This window comes from Leptopilina heterotoma, unplaced genomic scaffold (genome assembly GCF_015476425.1).
Source record: "Leptopilina heterotoma isolate Lh14 unplaced genomic scaffold, ASM1547642v1 Lhet_36, whole genome shotgun sequence".
Classification (NCBI taxonomy): domain Eukaryota; kingdom Metazoa; phylum Arthropoda; class Insecta; order Hymenoptera; family Figitidae; genus Leptopilina; species Leptopilina heterotoma.
This window is the reverse complement of record NW_025111040.1, coordinates 2,486,280-2,506,881: the sequence shown is the minus strand read 5'-3', so window position 1 is coordinate 2,506,881 and position 20,602 is coordinate 2,486,280. Positions and strand designations below refer to the sequence as shown.

Sequence of the window (20,602 nt, the reverse complement as noted above, 5' to 3'; positions counted from 1 at the left end):
AAATTTAATTACCTTAAAAAATTGAATAAAATTCTTGACAAGAATTCAATTATTTATTAATTTATTTGTTTAAAGATTCAAAGTCAATTCAACTTTCAAAAAAAACTATTCAAAACAATTCAATTATTTTTAAAAAAATTTTAATTAAAATTCGTAAAAAAAATTGCAGAAACTTAATTATTTCCATACATACAATAAAATTCTTGTCAGGAATTCAATTATTTCTAAACTTCTTATATTTTTTTGAATTTAATTATTTTCAATACAACATTAATTGAATTCCTCAAGAGAATTCAATAATTTTTATATATAAAATAAAAATCTCTTTCATTTAATTATTTTCAATATAATTTTAATAAAATTCATCGAAAGAATTCAATTACATATTTAAATTTTTTTATAAAATTCTTTAAAATAATTCAAATATTCTCCATACGATTTTAATTGAATTCTTCTGAAGAATTTAATAAAATCTATGTAAAAATTAAATTATTTCACTTTTTCACGCAAAATTGTGTAAAATAAATTAATTTCTGATTTTTTTTTCGAATAATATTATCCCAAAATTTATTCTCTAAATTTAAATTAGTAAAAATTAAAACTAATTAGAACATAAATTATGTAAATTTTCTAAAAATTGGATTTTTTAATTCTACACATGACAAAATATGAAAATAAATACAATTCTGTCTTTCTTAAAAATTAAATTTAAAAAAAAAACATTTTTTGCATTAATATTTTAATTAAATTTTCTAAAATAATTTAAAAGTAATTAATTTTATATTTAAAAATGTTAAATTCATATCATTAATATTATTAATATAGATTGAATTTCAAAAAATTTCAAGTTGAAGTTTTAGAAAAGTTGAATTTTAAAACCTTTTAATCAGAAAATCCGGAAAAAGTTATTTTTTTGAAAAATTTTTATTCAAATTTTTTTGAAATTAGTTGTAGTTTTGAATATATATTTAATAGAAAATTTTTCAATTTATTGAAATTTCATGAAATTGAATAAACAAGTGAATTTCAGAAATATCTTAGGTGAAATTTCTTTTTCTTAAAATAAATAATTGAATTCTTAAGGAACTTTCTCAAAAATTATTATAAATAAATAATTGAATTACAGAAGAATTTTGTTTAAAAATTCTAAAAAATAATTGAATCTAAATCTTGAAAATAATTTTGGATAAGTTACATTAGCATAATTCTTAATTTCTTATAAATTATTCAATTTCAAAGGATTTGAAATTTGAAATTTTATTAAATCTTAATTCTTGTGGAAAAATAATAATAATTAAATATCTATTATATTTCTATTTTTTCATATTTTTTTTAATTACAATTATCAGAAAATAAAAAAAACTTGACAGATCCTCGCTAAAGTCCTATACTTGAAGTAGAAAAAAAAATTGTGTGGGTAGAAAAATTGCTCTCTGTTTTGTTTTTTCTGATTTCTTTTCTTTTTTCAAACTTTTCATGAATATATAAAATCGAGTGAGTGGAATAAGTCTCCGCGAAACGGATGTCATCCGTCGGGAGAAAATCTCAACTCATCATGGAAAGTGCTTCCTGGCATTTATATATATAATCGAATGGAATTCTCGATTACTCACGAGTGCCAGGCCAGCAACTGTTGATCATCTGTCAAAACAAAGCTTCCCGCCATGTTCCTTGGCATACATAACTATCGATTTGCCCCATTAATTTCCATTTTTTTCTACAAACAGTAATTTATATACAAAAAAAAACAATTTCAACAGAAAACTAATATTTATTTATTATTATTTATATTTTATAATAATTTTATTATTATTTTCTATTTTCTATTATTTTATTATCCAATTATATCGTAATTTTGTTTTTAAAAATTTTCTTTTAAATTTTCTTTTTTTAAACGAGAATAAATATTTTTATTTATACTAATTTATCATAAGCTGAATTTACTTATTTTTTGTTTTATAAAAACCAACTAATTAACTATAAATAAATAATTCCAAAGACAATTTTATCAAAAATCGGATGTTATTTTATCTATCCACGATAATAATTATTTGCAAACGAAAATAAATATCTCTATTTCCACTAATTTATCTCCAGTCGTATTTACTTCTATTTTGTACGTTATACGTATTTATATAATATTTGGTAAATAATATTTAGCTACATTTTATAAAAATGTGTATTTGTCTTTTCTTCTTTTTTTTATTCTTGAATATTTTACTATTGTCGCTTTTGAATTCCCATTCGTATTACAGTAAACAGGAGGACAATTTGTATTCTTGCAAGAACAGATTGTAAACAAGTCTACTGAAAATATAGTATTCTCAATCTTGAGCTCGTAAACATCTTTATAAAACCAAAAAAGGAAAAAATATAAATTGTCAAGAAAATCCCTCAGTTTTCTCTCCTTCTCTTCCTCTCTCTCTCTCTCTCTCACGCAAGACTAGAAAATAAATCTCGGAAAAATGTAAAGAAACATTTTTTTTTTGATAAAATTGAACAAATGAGTAGAATTTTTAAATTTTTATGTAAAAATATATAGAGAGAAGAGAATTTTTTATTTTTTATTAAAAATTGATACATGCCTCGGATAGTATAACTTTTTCATACCTTATTCGATCAAATTTTCAAAAAATGCAACATTTTTATCGATCAGCGTTGACACAAAAATTTAATTTTGTTTTTTTCTTGACTTTTTCCTGATTTTGAGACAGAATTTAATATTTTTTCTTGACTAGAAAGGTTAATCTGCTTCATACTACTTTAAACTTTCCAAAAGTATTTTGAAGATTTCACTTTGATTCCTTTCATTAATTTAAAAAAAAAAATTTTTTATATGAATTATCAAATATTTTTAGTAATAATTTTTGAAAAAGTTCTTTGACAATTTAATTATTCAAAGTATAAAAAAAAGTTCACATATAAAATTCAATTATTTTCAAAAATATTTTAATAAAATTCTTCTCTAAATCAATTCTTTTTAATATTTTTTAAGAAACTTCTTTGAGAATTTAATTATTTATACAAAAAAAGAAAGTCCACCTAAAATAATTCTAAAAAACATTTATTTACAAAATTCAATTTTACTAAATTTCAGTTATTCGAAAATTTTTTAATTAAACATATAAATTTAAAAATTCAAGCCATTTCGAAAAAATTTCAATAAAAATATTTTAAAAACTAACTTCTTCTGAAACTTTATAATTATAAAATTACATGCAATTTAAATTTTCAGAAAATTCAAATTAAATTAAATTATTTAAAATAAATTCAATTTCATATTCTGTAAAGTTCAAATATTGTCAGAAATAGAGAAAGCTTTTTAGGTTTTGAATAAAAATTTATGGTGATTTTTTCGAATTTTCTTCTACGAATTGCATATTAATAGACTAATTTTTTTGGTTTAAAATACTACTTAAATTTCAAAGGTTTCAAATTAAATTTGTTGAAAACTTTTATTTTTAATAATTTAAGTGAAAAATTATGAATTATGAAAAACTTATTTTTTGAAAAATTGTTATTCATTTAGAAATTACTTCAAAAATTTTGAATATATTTTTATTGAAAAATTTTCAAATTATCGAAACATCGTAAAATTTAATTGGAAACTATTTAATTTTATACGTTTTTTATTGATAAATTTCACTAATAAATATTTCATAATCAAATAATAATATAATAATAATAAAAATTTTTAGTAGTTATATTCTCAAAATTCTAGAAAAATTAGATTATTGAAAAGTTTTTATTAAAATTTAACTAAAATTTCTTTAAGATAATTAAATTTACAAAAACAATTAATTCAAAAATATTCAAATTATCGAAATATCGAAAAATGAAATTTTCTTTTATTTTAATAATCGAATTCTCAAAATTTGAAATTGCGATAAATAAATAAAACAAAAAGTTTCATTTATTTATTTTTGTTACATAAATAATAATAAGTATTTAAAATAAATGAACAAAAATACTAAAACATTGAATAATTTAATTTAAAAATTCTGAAAAAATGAGGTTTTCTGACAAATTTTATAAAAATTAAATTAAAATTTCTTCATAAGATGATTGATTTGCCGAAAACGATTAATTAAAAAAATTCCAAAGAATTAAAAATTCCTTTAGATTTTATTGAAAGAAATTTTATACTTTAGAGAAATAATTACCTACCATTTTTAAAAATAGCCTTTCATTGATGGAAAAATATTAAAAATTAGAAAATATTAAATTTCAGCTGTCGAAACCGAAAAAAAAGTTTTATACTTTAAAGAAATAATTATCATATTTAAAAATAGTCTTTCTTTGATGGAAAAAAACTAAAAATTCGAAATCAATAAATTTTAACTGTCAAAAACGAAGAAAAACAAAACATACGTGAGAAAATGACTCATTTCAGGTGTGAACAGAATAAATTAAAGACGGAACGACGATTATTATAAGTATAATTTCTCTCTCTCACGCAAGGCTAGAAAATAAATCTCAAAAAAGTACACAAAACTCTCGTCTAAAATTGAACAAATGAATGGAATTTTTAAATTTCTGTAAAAAAATAATAGAATTTTAAATTTCCATTTTTTTTCTTTTTGTTGACTCTAAGTGCATTATAAGAGTCTCTCTATCTCCCTCTCTTTCTTTATGGATCTGAGAAGTGTACTTTCAGCACATTTTTATCCAAAGTCCCTTTTCTTGAGCCCAAACTTCCGTATAAATTTAGTCATAAATTTTTATAATGTTGCACTAGTCCGACAATAAAAAGGGGGCAATAAATAAACTTGGATATGTGAATATATGAATGAATTTTTATTCGGACGTTAGAGTGGATCAAAGTGAGCTTAAATCGATCTTAAAGACGAGTGAGAATAGAGCTTTTTGCTATATATACTATATAAACTCAACGAGAATATTCTTGTCAATTTTTTTTTCTTTTTTTTTTCCTCACAAAAGTTAAAAATGTGGGTCGACATTCGATGTATCGAATGTCGACAAAGATTGATAGTCATTTCGCATTCTTGTTTGCGTAAAATATCAAAACCCTACGATATAAAATTTACTACTCGTTCCCCCCCCCCTCACCCTTCTTTTTTTCGCTTACAGTGAAAAGATATGAGTTGTTTCCGTGTCATAGAATAAACTTCTGGATCCATTCATCCATACCGAAACAAGTCTCTCTCTTTCTCTCCTAAAGTGCATGAACCAGAATTCAAATTGTGAGTTATAAAAATTTTTATTCCCTTCGAAGTTTATTTATTTTTTCTCTGTTTTCTCTTTTTTTTTTCGTTGACTTTTATGTGTAATCCAATTTCGAACTGAGACTAGATTTTTATAACTATTTTTTATTTTTTATTTTTAACGACGCTTATATGAACGTCAGTCATTATATTTTTTTTTAAATACACTTCAAACCATCAGTTAGATCGTAAATCTGTATTAAAAAAAAAAAAAAAAAAAAAAAAAAAAAAAAATATTTACAAGATATCAGTTATATTTGAGGAAAAATTGAAGAAAAGCAGAAGCGAAATATTTTTCTCGGTGGATACATTTTAAAAGAAGGAGGAGGAAAGGTGGGAGGGAAAAAAAGAGCTTTTTTCCGAGATGCTTGCGCGTATACTTTAATAGTGTTTGAAATGGAAAAGGACGCGAAGGAGAAAAGGATCTCGTTATAAGTATTCGACTATATACCACGTAAACCTCTCGTAAAGCCAGAAGCGAGAGCTACGGCGAATTTTTCTCCCTGGATTTCTCTTGCTTTTGTTTCAATAGAAAATTATGCAGTTGATAAAACAAACTTGAAGAGCTTTTTGGCGTGTGAATTGTTGCTGAATAAAAAATCGATTCGAATTGTTGAGAAAAGACGAGAGAAAAAAATCGATTGTTCTTTGAGAAACTTTATAATTCACAATTAAATTGGAATTAATTAACTGGTCTTTTTATTTAAAAGAAAATTTCTCACCACCGAACAATTTATATCGATTTTTATTCGACAATTATAAAAAAATGAAAGCTTAATTGCAAAGAGAAAAAAATTCATAGAAAAATATAATTTTACGAAACTTGAACCAAAATTGCATTTTCATTTAGTGAAATTATTTAATTTTTATTATAATTGTTAATATATGTATGTTTAATTTCATCTTAATTTTCACCAAAGTAATAAATAAATATGTTGAAAAATTTTTTTTTTGCCACTTTATTGTCAAGCAAAAAAAATAAATTTTTATTATTGATTGAGTCAATTTATTTACTTTTTTCAATCTAGAACGAAATAAATAGGATTTCGTTGGAATAATGATGGGATTTGATTTCTTATAAACTTGACTGTTTTGAAAAGAATCGAATTCGTTTTGCTTGAAATGAAAAAAAAAGTGCATTGAAATCGACGTGAATGTGCCAGAAGGTTGATGTTTATTTCTTCAGTAACTGTTTCAATGGAGTATTTTTTCAATTGAAAAAAAAAACTTTTCTTTTCCAAGAGAAAGAGTGAGGGAGAAAGAAAGAGCGAGCGAGTGAGAGAGGAATTCCTGTACCGTTGACCTAGTTTTTATGACTGCTTTTATAGATTTAGTTGGAATTATACGACTGCAAAGTAAAAATTCATTTGCGAGTTAAAAATTAAAATATATATATTTACCTCCGGGAAAATTTCATAAAAAAAGGTGAAAAAAGAGATAAAAAAATAATTCACTAATTAAAATAAAAGAATGTTATATCCACTTAAGGTATTGAAACATTTACAATAAAAAAATATATCTGTAATTCCTTTCAAGAAAAATTCTCCTACTTTTGTACGTGAATAAAATTATTCACATTTTTTCGATTCTTTGTGTATTATTCAAACTTTTTAAATTCACGTTATAGAAAAAGTTGTTTGAAATTTAAGTGAAAATGGAGAAAATTGAAAAAGTCAGCATTTGAAATCAATAAAATATTTTATTCAATTGGAATTCAACAAAATCATTTCGAAATTGTATTTATATAAAAATTTAAAAAATTTTTTTGAAAATTAAATTTCATACTTTTAAAAAATAAATGATAAAAATATTTTAAAAAAATTAAACTGCTATAAATTTATTTTCTATTTATTCCTTTCAATTCCATTTTAATTTCAATTTATAATTTAATATTGAATTTTATAGGTATAGTCTGGGTTGAACCACTCTTTGAACTTTAAAACTATTTTAAAAGAAAAATTTAAGTAATTGAGTTCGCCTACAATTTATTTGATGAAAATAAAAATTATTTGATTTTAAAATTTTGATTTTAAAATTATGTGATTTAAGTATTATTTATTTGTTTAAATTAAAAATTATTTGATTAAGAAAGCATTATTTCACTCAAGTATTTATTTGCATAAATTAACAATAATTTGCTTAAGAAAAAATTATTTTATTTAAGTATTTATTTGCGAAAAATGGAAATTATTTGGTTTTATAAAAAAATTATTTTGACTCAAGTAAATATTTATTATTAAATAGACAAGTAATCGTTGGCTTAAATCAAATGCATTTTTTTATTTAAATTTTTATTTAAATTAAACGTGAACGAAAATTTGAATAAAGAATAATAAAAAATTATCAAAAAGATTAAAAAAAATTTTCAATTTAAAAATTATTTTCAGTTAATATTTTCCCTCTTGTGAATGGGAAATTTTCAATGTTGACTAACGGTCAAAAAGTGAAAAATCGAAGATAAGCTATTTCTCGAAAGACACTTATTTTTCAATCCACTGGGAATGTTTTTGAAGAAAGTAATGCCCTAGTGCTTTTTCTTCTTCTGTCTACTCGTCTCGAGAGCAGATAACGATATCCAAACAAGTCTTGCCTCCAGAGTCTTTTACTTCAAAATCAAAAGCTTTAAACAAGTTTTCTACATATACTATATACATATTATATATATATATATATATATATATATATATATATATATATTATATATAATTTTTATAATTTTGAGCATAAAAAATTTTTCCGACTCAAATAAGCATTCTAAAGAAAAATCATAACTTTGATTTCTTCCACAATTTTTTTCTATAGAAAAGTAAATGAAAAACTTTGTTTTACAGCAAACTGTCTAGTTGAAACTTGAAACCGAATTTATTCAAACTTTTAATTTTGTTTATTTAGTTATTTATCTTTTTTGACGATTTTAAATTATTTGAAATTTTTTTTCTCAAACCGTTTTTTAAATGTTTTTGTAATAAAAAATCTAAATACGCTTTAGACCTTTTTATTACAAATTGTAATTATAATTATGAATGTTATTAATAATATTAATATTTTTATTAATATTATTAAAATGATAATACTAAATTAATTACTTATTAAATTATAATTATACACTGAAAAAAAATTTATTCGATTCAACTAAATTCTATTTGAATTTGAATCAATAATATCAGTATTTGAAGCAAATAAAATTTAATTGACTGAAATAAAAATTATTTGATTCAAGGAAATATTTTATTGATAATAGTTAAGTAATCGGTTATTTGAATCAAATATAATTTTTTTTCAGTGTAAACTTTAATAAAAATAACGTATTATATTATTTTTAATGCTATTTTCCATTTATTATAATCGAATATTTTATTTGCTGTAATTATCATTGAACGGCTAAAAAATACAAATAATAAAAACGTCTATAACAGAAGTGAGAGATGATAATAATTCTGATTTGTTAAATCAGATCGTAATCTGAGGAATCCTGTGGAGAGATATAATAAAATGTTTTCTTTTTTCCATTTTATAAAGTAAATATTATAATTTTCCTTTGATGTTTATATTGTAGTTTCATTTTATGGGAGAAAGAAAAATTATTTTTATTCTTTTCTCTTTTTTTTTTTTTTTTTGTAGAAAAGTTAAAATTATTTTATCGCCTTGCAATTTTAATTGGAAAAAAAAGAGAATAAGAGCACTGTACACAAGTTATCTTGTTGGGATATTTTAACGTTGATTTTTCTTTGACGGGATAAGCTGACCTATAAAATAAAAGTGAAATTTAATTGTTTAGAAAACAGCTTTAACTTTTATAAGACTTATTATCTCCTCGATAGCGCTGATTCGCAAATTGACAATTGGGATTGAAAGAGAGGTGGTAGGAGACAGGAATAAAGGGTAATCCCTATTGTTTCTGCTGTCCCATAAATCCGCCTCCACCTTTTTTTTTCTTCTTCTATCTTTCTTTTTATTTTCTCCTTCTTCCACCCCCCCCCTCCCCTCTCTTTCTTTCTTTATTTCTCTCTTTCTTTCTCTCGCTTCGCTCTGTGGTGCCGCTCTTCGAACATCATCCCCCTTTTTTCCACCCTCTCGGGACGACATCGTCTTTCTCAGCAGCGTGCTCTGTAAATCTCAAGCCAGCTGTGCTTTACGACGCATATGTTTGTACTTCCATACAATATGAAAGCGTTTCGCTTCTTTACGTGATTTGACCAGATTCTTTCTTATTCGCTTTCTATAGTGAATTGTAACTCAAATGTAATAACTTTTTGGAAACAGAATTTTTTAAATTTCAATACCACTAAAGTGTTCTTCCACTTTTTACAGCGCACCCAAAGGGGAAAAAGAATTACTGATTACAGAATAAGAAAAATGAAATTTATATCTGATACATTCTTCGCTGATACAAATAAATTCTTTTTTTAAATTAAATAAATAAACTAGTAATTTTAATTACGTGTACTTTATTGGGGTTCAAATAGAAATAAATCATTAGCATCTATTTTAATTATTAATTATTTTATTTATTCATCTATTGAGTCAAAATATACGGACTTACAAAAATAAAAAAAAAATGTCCTTTAGTGCAAATTGTAATTAAAATTAATTTATTTTATTTATTGTATTTCTTTTGTTTTACCATTTACAGAATTGAAATATTGATCATTTTTTGTATTGTTTTTTTTATAAAAAGAAAAATACTGTTGAAAAATAAAATTTTTCTAGAAATATAAAAAATCGGTTGTCAAGGCATTAATTTAAGTAGTAAAAGCAATTTTTACTCAGACAGACTAGTTTAATTTTTTCAAACCAAGTTTTTTAAGTTATTAAACATTTAAAACATTGAAATCAGTAGTAGAGACGAATTATAGTCAGACAAAAATTATAAAATTAGTTACTCTAGTAAAAACTCGAATATTAGCTGATTTAAGTAGTCAATACAATTTTTAGTCAGACTAAATTGCTTTCGTCAGTTTAGAAAGCAAAAATTTCAGTAGAAAAGCTATAGTTTTAGGCAAAAAGTACACCTTTAAGTTTATGGTTCAAAGTTTTAGAAGTTAAGGTGTACTTGAAACAGTCAATTCACTAGTAGACAAAGTTTAGTAAGACAAACAAAGTTTTAGTTAGGCAAAATTGGCTTTATCGGATTTTAAATAACTACTTTAAGTAATAAAACTCGATTTAGTCAATCAGACAGGTTAAATTTAAATATTCCATAATTTAAGTAGTCAAGCCAAATTTTAGTCAGACAAAAGTGATTTTATCTGGTTTTAAATAATTAAATTAATTTAAGTAGTAAAAATATTTATATTCAAACTTTTGAGTAAAATTAGAATATTTACTCAATTAAGTAGTCAAACCAAGTTACAATCAGACATAATTGCAATTATTTGGTTCTAATAACTAATTCAAGTAGTAAAAATAATTTTAGTCATACATTTGAGTAAAATTTGATTATTCGTTAATTCAAGTAGTCCAGGTAAGTTTTAGTCAGACAATTTTGCTTTTATCGATTATTTGATTTTAAGTGTCTGATTTAAGTAATAAAACTTATTTTTTTTTAGTCGAAAGTTTAAAAGTTTGAAAATGAGATAATTTAAGTAGTCAAACCAAGTTTTAGTCAGAGAAAATTACCTAAAATGGAATATTATGTAATTAATTTAAATAGTGAAGCCAGTTTTAGTCAGTCAGAAGGGTAAAATTTGAATATTCTATGATTCAAGTAGTGAAGCCAAGTTATAGTCAGACAAAATTACTTTTATCTGGTTTAAAATAATTAATTTAAGTAGTAATAATAGTTTTAGTCAGACATTTGAGTAAAATTTGAATTTCCTCTATTGTAAGTAGTCAAGCCAAATTATAGTCAGACAAGATTGTCTTTATCGGGTTTTTTAATTTCAAATAAGTATTGTAAAAAATTTTGCCCTTACTAAAGTCAATCTTTTCTCCTGATTTCAATGTTTTGAACAAACTTTCACTACGGGACTTGCAAATATTAAATTGCTTTTGCAAACTTTAGCTGAATATTCAAATTTGTAATTCAAAGCACAATAATTTGAATATAGTTTATTGCACAGTTTAGAGTTTTTAATTAAAAAAAGAATTCAAATAAATTTTATTTGATTTAAATAAATTTTATATAATGAAATAAATTATTTATCTGGCTGTGATAGAAATAGTTAATAATTATTATTAGCGAGGAAACGAGTTGGAATTGAAAAAAAATACTATTTATCTAAAAATTGTATTTTCTAATAATATCATTTTCTTTTTCAGATCGAGGATGCCATGCTTATGTTCGACAAGCAAACCAACAGGCACAGAGGTGAGTTTCTTTATGTTAAAATTATAATTTCCCTTTTTTCAAATAATTCCTAAATATTTTTCCCAACGCCATAAAAAAGGAGAAAAGAAAATAAAAAAAAAACTCTTGAAATTTAAACTAAGGAAAAAATTGTATAAAAGTCCTCTTTAGATTTTGGTGAGATAATTGTTTCATCTGACGCTTACTCTCGTGATTCATATTTAAATTTGCACAGTCAGTGCGGCGATTCCACAGGGATGGAAAATTTTCACCGCGGAAAACGTGAATTAACGGACGTAACTTTGGCGTCGTACAAATCCGTTGAGAATATAAACGAGACTATTCTATTTAACAAGTAAATAAATAATACAGACATTTCACTGGCATATAGCAGGCATGATAATTAACGAGCTGGATGAAGCAGTAATTAGTAATTTGTTTAATTCCTAGAGTTAAACCACATTCTCCAAGTGCTAGATTAATAATATACAATTTCGCAAATAGCAAAATTTTCACGAATTTATCCTTTTCATAAAAATATAAACAATTTCAAAACACAACAATAGCACTTTTTCACCAACTTTTCATAACTTTTTTTTTTGTCTCCTCCAACAATGAATAAACAATGCGTAAAGATAACGCATTATTTATTCAATTATATTATTTATTTTTGCAAACATAGGGTAAAAAAAAAGTTTCCACTGCGACTAATTATGAATTATTCAGGAATGCCGTTCGTTTTTTGAACAATGGATTCACTTGCAAAGTCGAGCGAGAGAGCGAGTGAGAGAGAGAGAGAGGGAGAAAGAGAAAGAGAGAGAAAATGAAAATCTCTTCAAACATTTTCTGTATGAAAAATGCCAATCTTCTCGTGGAAAAATTATTACCAGTTTGTCATAAATTCCAGCGGGAATATAACAATCCATCTATAGGATTGTTCATTTTTTTTTTTTTTTTTTTTTTTTTTTTTTTTGCTACTAGAGTCAATAATCGCATACTCAATAATTGTGATTTATCAGCAGAAAAATATTCATTCAGTAGAAAAATCCAATCGATGATTGATTCTAATATTGAAATGTATAAAAAGGGAAAAAAATGGAGGAAAAAATTTTTTAACAAATGACGTACGTTTGTGAAAGGTAAAAGTATCTTTTACAGATTGGATTTTTAACGTTGACAGGACGAAGATAGTAGTTCGTGTGTTTTCTGAATTAGTGTTAGTTAAAAAAAGAAAATAAAAAGAAAGGAAAAAGGAGATTAAAAAAATAGTGAAATTAAAATTGAAAATTGAGTAAAAATTAAAAAATGAGTAAAAAAGAGTATAAATGAGAAAAAATGGATTAAAAAAGGAATTACGAAAATTAAATAAAGGAAATGAAGTAAAGAAAAGAAAATAAAAGGAAGAGTTAAAATTTAAAAAGAGCAAAAAAGAGAAGAAGAAGAAGAAGAAGAAAAGAGTGAAAAAGAAGAATAAAGAAAGAGTAAACAGAAATGTACTCAAAAAAGTAAAAAGAAGATAAAAGAAGAAAGGAAAAGAGTGAAAAAGAAGAATAAAGAAAGAGTAAAAAGATAACTAAAAAAGATTAAAGAAAGTAAAATGAAGATAAAAAGAAGAGTAAACGGAAATGTACGAAAAAAGTAAAGAGAAGATAAAAGAAGAGAAGAAAAGAGTAAAAAAGAAGAATAAAGAAAGAGTAAAAAGATGAGTAAAAAAGATAAAAATAAAGTAAAAAGAAGAGAAAAAGAAGAGTAAAAAAAGAACATTAAATTGAAGAGTATACAAAAGAGTAAAAAGAAGAAAAAAAGAGAAGAAATGAGTAAAAGGAAGAACAAGACGAAGAGTGAAGAAATAATAAAAAGAAGAGATAGAAACAGAAAAAATAAGAGTAAAAGAAACAGTAGAAGAAGAAAATTAAAGAAACTAGAATAAAGAAAATAGAAAGAGTACAGAGAGGAGTAAAAATAAAAGAAAAAGAATAGTATTAAAAGAAAAGAGTAAAAAAGGTAGAGTAAACAAAAGAGTAAGAAGTAGAAAAAATGAAGAAGAAAAGTAAAAGAAAGAGTAAAAAGAAGAGAAAAAAAAGAAGAAAAGTAGAATAAAGATTAAAAAAGAAGAAAAGTACAAGAAAGAGTAAAAAAGAAGGGTAAAAAAAGAAGAAGAGAATAAAAAGTACGAACAGGAAGAAGAGGGATAGAAAAATATGGACCGGAGATAAATGGTGGATGGGAAAAAGAGGGTTGCGGAATAAGAGAGATCGGTGACTTCTTTTCAAAGCCACACGTAATCTCTCTCTCTCTCTCTCTTTCTCTCTCTTCCTCTCTCGTGGTGACATCCAATACCGTTTCCATCCAACGGTTCTCCAACTCGAACTCGCCACTCTGCTAGGTATCGTGATATGGCACCCCAGCTCATTCAGTTTGACTCAAGAGAGATCACTTTTGAATTCTTGCGTTGCCACGATAGCTGAAATTCGTAGAAGCTGTGAACTCGAGTGGATTTTATTCAATTTCAAATACCAAATGCATATTGCAGCGAATGTTCCATTTGAGTTTTTATAAAAAATTATTTTGAACCACTTGAATGTTGAATTTTTTTATTCAATTTTTGAAAAGTATTTTTTACTATTCGGATGTTCTATTCGATTTTTTAAAATTATTTTTAACTATTCGAAATTTATTAGAATTCCATTCATTTTGGGCCAATTTCTAACAATTTTGATGGTCTATTTCTTTTTTTAATACCCATGGTCCTACCTTGACAATATAGGTAAATATATCCCAGTAAGGCCCTCAGTTAAAATTATAGTTATAGTTAATGTTAAAGTTAAAAGAAGATAAACATTATTAAAAAGAAGAATGTATATTTGAAGATTTGACCTTTCCTATGTGAAAGAAGAAAAGATATGAGTGATACGTTTTGAAGAGGTTGATGAGGTTCCTAGAGAGACTACGGAAGTAATATGCGATGGCTGCTCAATCATTCTCAGCTTAGAGATGGTTGAATGGTAGAAGGGAGTTTTCCAATACTCAGCATCCCTGGTACATTGCGCAGGAAAGTCAAGTTGACTCAACTCATGATCTACGTATTTGTAACCAGAAATTTCTTGTAATCCATCATTGCGCTCCTGCTGATTTTCAAAAGCTTCTCTATTTCAAATAACAGAAGACGTTGGCATTCTAATAAAAACAACGCGCTACCATGCATTATTACCAGCGCGCCACTGCAACGCTTCTTCTTTACCTCGCGGTTATAAATGACTTTAAACAACTCTAACAGCTTCAAAAATTTTCTAAACTTCAAAACAAGGTGCTTGGCGATAATGAATCGTTCATTTAAAAAAGAATTTCTTAGAATTTTATAAAAGCGAATTTCTGTCTGACCAAACTCTTATTTTTACTACTAATTTATCCATTTATCAGCAACTTAATTGCCAAAATTTAAATCCTCAAATTTTAACTGTTCTGTCTGACTGAAAACTTGTTATTACTACTTAATTTCACAATTTTCTTAATATTTTATAGTAAAAAAACTACTTTTCTTGACGAAAATAGTTTTGATAATGATTTTAAGTGATTTAAACATTTCTGTCTGACTAAAACCTTTCGTCACTACTAATTTATCCGCTTTGAACGCTAAGAAATTTCCGAAAGTTAAATTATCGAATATTAACTAGACTGTGTCTGACTGAACAATTGTTTTTTACTACTTAATTTGATAATTTTTATAACATTGTCTCATAAAAACAGCTTCTCTTGACAAAAATAGTTTTAACAATGTTTTTGACAGATTTAAACACTTTTGTATGACTAAAATCTTTGTTACTACTAATTTATCCATTTTAAATACTACTTAATTTCTAAAATTTAAATTATTCAATTTTAACTTTTCTGTCTGACTGAAAACTTGTTTTTACTACTTAACATGACAATTTTCTAAATAATGTCCTACTAAATCTACTTTTCTAGACGAAAAATATTTTCAACAATGATTTTAAATAATTCAATTATTTCTGTCTGACTAAAACCTTTTGTTACAACTAATTCATCGAACTTGAATACTAATTAAATGCCGAAAACTTTATTATCAAGTTTAAACTGCTTTGTCTGACTTTAAACTTGTTTTTACTACTGAATTTCAAAATTTTCTTAATATTGCCTCACCAAAACTACTTTGCTTAACAAAAAAATAGTTTCAACCTTTCGTTACTAACCTGCTACTAATTTATTCATTTTAAATACTAATAATTAGTATCTGAAACTCAAATTATCGAATTTTAGCTGTTCTGTGTGACTAAAAGCTTATTTTTACTACTGAATGTCACAATTTTCTTAATATTGTCTTACCAAAACTACTTTGCTTAACAAAAAAATAGTTTCAACCTTTCGTTACTAACCTACTACTAATTTATGCATTTTAAATGCTAATTAGTTTCTAAAACTCAAATTATCGAATTTTAACTGTTCTGTCTGATTAAAAGCTTGTTTTTACTACTGAATTGGACATTTTTCAAAAAAATTGTGTCACAGAAACAAATTTTTAATAAACTACTTAATAATAAATAGTTTTAACAATGATATCAAATGATTTAAACATTTCTGTCTGTCTAAAACTTTTTGTTACTACTAATTTGACAATTTTAAACGTTAATTAATTTACGAAACAAATTATTTTTTGTTTTGTCTGTGTTTTTTTTTATTTTTTTTTTATAAAATTTTTTTGTATTGTTAACTGTTCAGTGTGACTGGAAACTTGTTTTTACTACTTAATTTGACCGAAATTAAAGTGTTGTCTGACTGAACTCTTGTTTTTACTACTTAATTTACCAATTTTCTTAATAATGTCTCACAAAAACTATTTTGCGTAGTAAAAAATTGTTTCAACAATGATTATAATAGTTTTAAAAATTTACGTCTGACTAAAATCTTTTGTAACTACAATGGGAACTATTCGTTTTTTGAACTTAAGATTTATTTTTTTCGGACGATATTTTTTCGGAATTCAATACCGATTTTTCGTTTATTTCGATTTTATAGAAGATTTGTAGGAGGAAAAAAAATGGTCGAATTAAGGTGTGCGGAACCTTTATTTTTCAACGAAATCTTAACGATGAGGGTCGAATGGCTTAAATGCGCTTTAGGAAACTACCTTCGCACGTAATGCGGGGCCCTCTATTTGCTAAGGGAACTCGCGCGTTTTTAGGAATGTTGGTGTATGTGTGCGCCTCACTCGGCGATGTTGAGTGGGTTTTCACACGATGGGAAGGGTTTGCCAGAGGGAAGAGAGCTGTGTTTGCCCTCATTAGCTGCACAGCCTGAGCCAACAACCGTCCTCTCTCTCTCTCTCTCACTCTCTCACTCTCTCTGTCTCTCTCTTTTTATATATATACACACCATGTATATATATATATACCATATATATGTGAGCCAATAAATTTCGAGAGAGTTTCACCCATGATCTGGCCCTTGCTTTTAGTTTTCCTAGCACGTCGAATATCCTGTAAAACACTTCGTGCCAAGCAATCTTTACGCCTTTGATGATGAGTCCTTAACGATACCATTTCACATACTTCTTCATAAAGATTTTATATTCCTTAATATTTTTCTTTTTTGAAATCTTCAAGTAGGAGAAAATGAGTCAAAGTGGAATGCCTTTTTTTTATTTGTCACTTTTCCTCTAGAAGTAAAAGAAAAATAATTTAAATCATCCTAAGAATTTTTTCTGAAAAATATTTAAGTGTAGCAGAAAATAAGGATGATTGTCGAGAACAAAAAGTTAACAAGTGAAGGAATAAAGGAAAATTAACGAAAAAAAAATGCCAAGAGTTATAAAATGTTTTTATTTAAACGAAAAAGTAATACACACGGTTTTGTCTGACTAAAACCTGTCTTTACTACTTATATTTCTGAATTGATAACATAGTTAGTATTCGTACGGCAATTAAATAAAACGATTTATATAGTTCGATTCTGTCTGCAAGTGATTCCCTTCAAATCAATTTTGACGTTACAGTAAATATTGTCTGACTAAAACTTCATGCTACTACTTGAATTTACGATTTGTAACTAAGCTAGTAAATTAACTAAATAGAACAAGTATTTACTGAGAGAAAACTATATAGTTTCTTGTTTTCAAATCAATCGTTTTCTCAGTGTATATTTAAATTTGTCTGACCAAAACTTGTCTTTACTACTTATTAATATTTCTAAATTAATATCCCATTTTATTCTTTTCCCAATTAATGCGAAGACTGTATTTGTTCAAATCTGACAAGAACAGATTCATTTGAAACCAATTTTGACGCTTCTGTAAATATTGTCTGACAGAAACTTATCCTTACTACTTAAATTCAAAATTAACAATATGAAACTTATCTAAAATGGAACTAAATAAAAATAGTATTTGCCACTAATTAGACTGTCTAAAATGTACTTTTACTGTCGATATTAAAATTAACGTACGTTTAAACTTGTCTGACTAAAAACAGTCTAAACTACTGATTAATATTTATCAAAAGCTGGTTGAATTCCTAAATTTGTTGCCAGTTAAGCTCTCTCGGTTCTGAAAGCGTTAGCTTTCAGAAAAAAGACAGCTTAACTGGCAAAAAATTATACGTTATATTTAGAAATATTTTTAGCTAATTAAAGATTTATTTTCTATTAGCTGAAGTCGAAAATAGGTTTTATTACCCATTTAGTATGTAAAATATTGATTAAAATTGTTTTTAACTTTAGAAATTTAATAATAATCCCCCAAAGAATCGGAAAGCTTCAAACTGATTGAAAATTTAAATTAAGTAAAAATAAAAAAGTAAGAAATAAAAAATACGTTAAGGTGTCTGACTAAAACTTGTCTTTACTACTCATTAATATTTCCAAATTGATATATTACTTTTTATTCTTCTCGCAATTAAAACGAAGTATTTGTTCAAATCTATAACTAGAACAGATTCATTTGAAACCAATTTTGAGTTTTTGACATTTCTGTAAATATTTGTCTGACTAAAACTTGGCGTTACTACTTAAATTCACGATTAACAATGAAACTTATCTAAATGACTGAAATTTATCTTCACTACTGATATAAATACAATAGAAAATAAATCAAATTCGATTACTAACCCTAAATTTTTGTTAAATCAGTAAAGAAAAAATTAAAAAACTAAAAAAATACAACAATATACATATTAATCAAATTCGAGTAGTAACTCTAATTTTTTTAAAAAACCAGTGAAGAAAAAATTGGTATACTTTTCAATTCAAGTGACATTTTCGCAATTGTAGAGCAATGAGTAGAGGGGGAGGGGGCAATTGCCACGTCACTTTCAAACTTGGTTCGTTTGACATAGATATACATATAGTATACACTTTTAGAGTTACTTTTTTTTCGAAAAATTCTGTTTTAATCTCCGAGTTATTGCTACTCTAAAGCTCGTGAGCTCGACTCATTCATTCGCATTTCAAATACGACACATATGACTTTTACCACTTTGTCGACGAGAATAATCGGAGAAAATGGAGTGGGAAATGAGGGTGGTACGTTTTCTACTCTGCAGTTAATAAAGTCATTTGCTTTCCTCAAAATTTTTATTGTCCATCTAAATATCCCTTTAGTTTAAAATAACTCTTTATATACTTTTTACATTTTTTGACATATTTGCTTTATTGTGAAAAAGAAAAGAATTTTCAGAATTCAAAGTAATCTGTTAGTTCTTAAAGAATATAATAATAATAGGAATAATTTTAAAAAATAATGATTCCACTTTCATTGTTTGAAAAAAAATTAGTACGAAAACTATTTTTCTTGACGAAAATAGTTTTGATAATGATTTCAAGTGATTTAAACGTTTGTCTGACTAAAACCTTATGTAACTACTAATTTATCAATTTCAGACGCTAATTAATTTCTAAAACTAAAATTATTGAATTTTAACTTTTCTGTCTGACTAAAAACTTGTTCTTACTACTTAATTTCCCAATTTTCTTAATTATTGTCCCACGAAAACTATTTTTCTTGACGAAAATAGTTTTGATAATGATTTTAAGTGATTTAAACATTTGTCTGACTAAAACCTTATGTAACTACTAATTTATCAATTTCAGACGCTAATTAATTTCTACAATTTAAATTATCGAATTTTAATTGTTCTGTCTGACTGAAAACGGATTTTTACTACTTAATTTTACAATTTACTTAATATTATGACTCATAGAAATTATTTCTCTTGACAAAAAATAGTTTTAACAATGATTTTGATAAATTTAAACATTCTTGTCTGACTAAAGCCGTTTGTTACTACTAATTTGTTCATTTTAAACAATAATTAATTTCTATAACTTAAATTATTGAATTTTAAATGTTCTGTCTGACTGAAAACGGATTTTTACTACTTAATTTTGACAATAATATTGTCTCATAAAAACTACTTCAATTGACAAAAAATAGTTTCAACAATAATAAATAAATAAATTAAACAAATTTAAAAAAAAAAATTATTTCACTTTGATAGAATATTAAAATAAAAATTTATCAAAGTAATAATTAAAAATAGAAATGAAAATGAAGATAAAAATCTGTCAATGTGAGATTGCAAGTGAGAAGAAAAATCTATCAAAATGAAATTGAAAAGGACAATAAATACTTGTCAAAGTGAAAGTGAAAATAAAAGTAAAAAAAAATTATGAAAGTGAAAAGAAAAATCTATCAGAATGAAATTAAAAGAGGATAAAAAATTGACAAAGTGAAAGTGAAATTAAAAGAGAACAAACATTTATCAAACCGAACGTAAAAATAAAAATGAAAATAAAAGTGAAAATAAAAATTTATCAAAGGAAAAAGGAAAGTGGAAGCGAAAATAAAAATCTTTCAAAATAAAGGTCAAAGTCAAAGTAAAAATTATATTCAATAATCGACCCCAAGATACATTAAAGAAACATATAACTTTAGTTATAGTTTAATAAATAATTATTTACAAAAATAGTTTACATTTTCTAGTACCTCGAAATAAATTAGTAGTATAATAAATTACATTAGTAATTTATATTTTACTTAATTAATTTGACACTAAGATGCTCCCAACCTACAAGTGGA

The 20,602-nt window shown here is 25.0% G+C and overlaps 1 protein-coding gene across 7 annotated transcripts in view; it reads left to right on the top strand.

Annotated features, from left to right (window-relative positions):
- LOC122505579 (RNA-binding protein Musashi homolog Rbp6) overlaps positions 1-20,602 on the top strand; it is a 1,132,030-nt gene that overhangs the window by 915,009 nt on the left and 196,419 nt on the right. For all 7 annotated transcript variants that reach the window (XM_043617295.1, XM_043617293.1, XM_043617298.1 and 4 more), the window contains one exon: positions 11,487-11,535. In XM_043617295.1, coding sequence (XP_043473230.1) covers positions 11,487-11,535 — 49 coding nt within the window. The remainder of the gene's footprint in view (positions 1-11,486; positions 11,536-20,602) is intronic.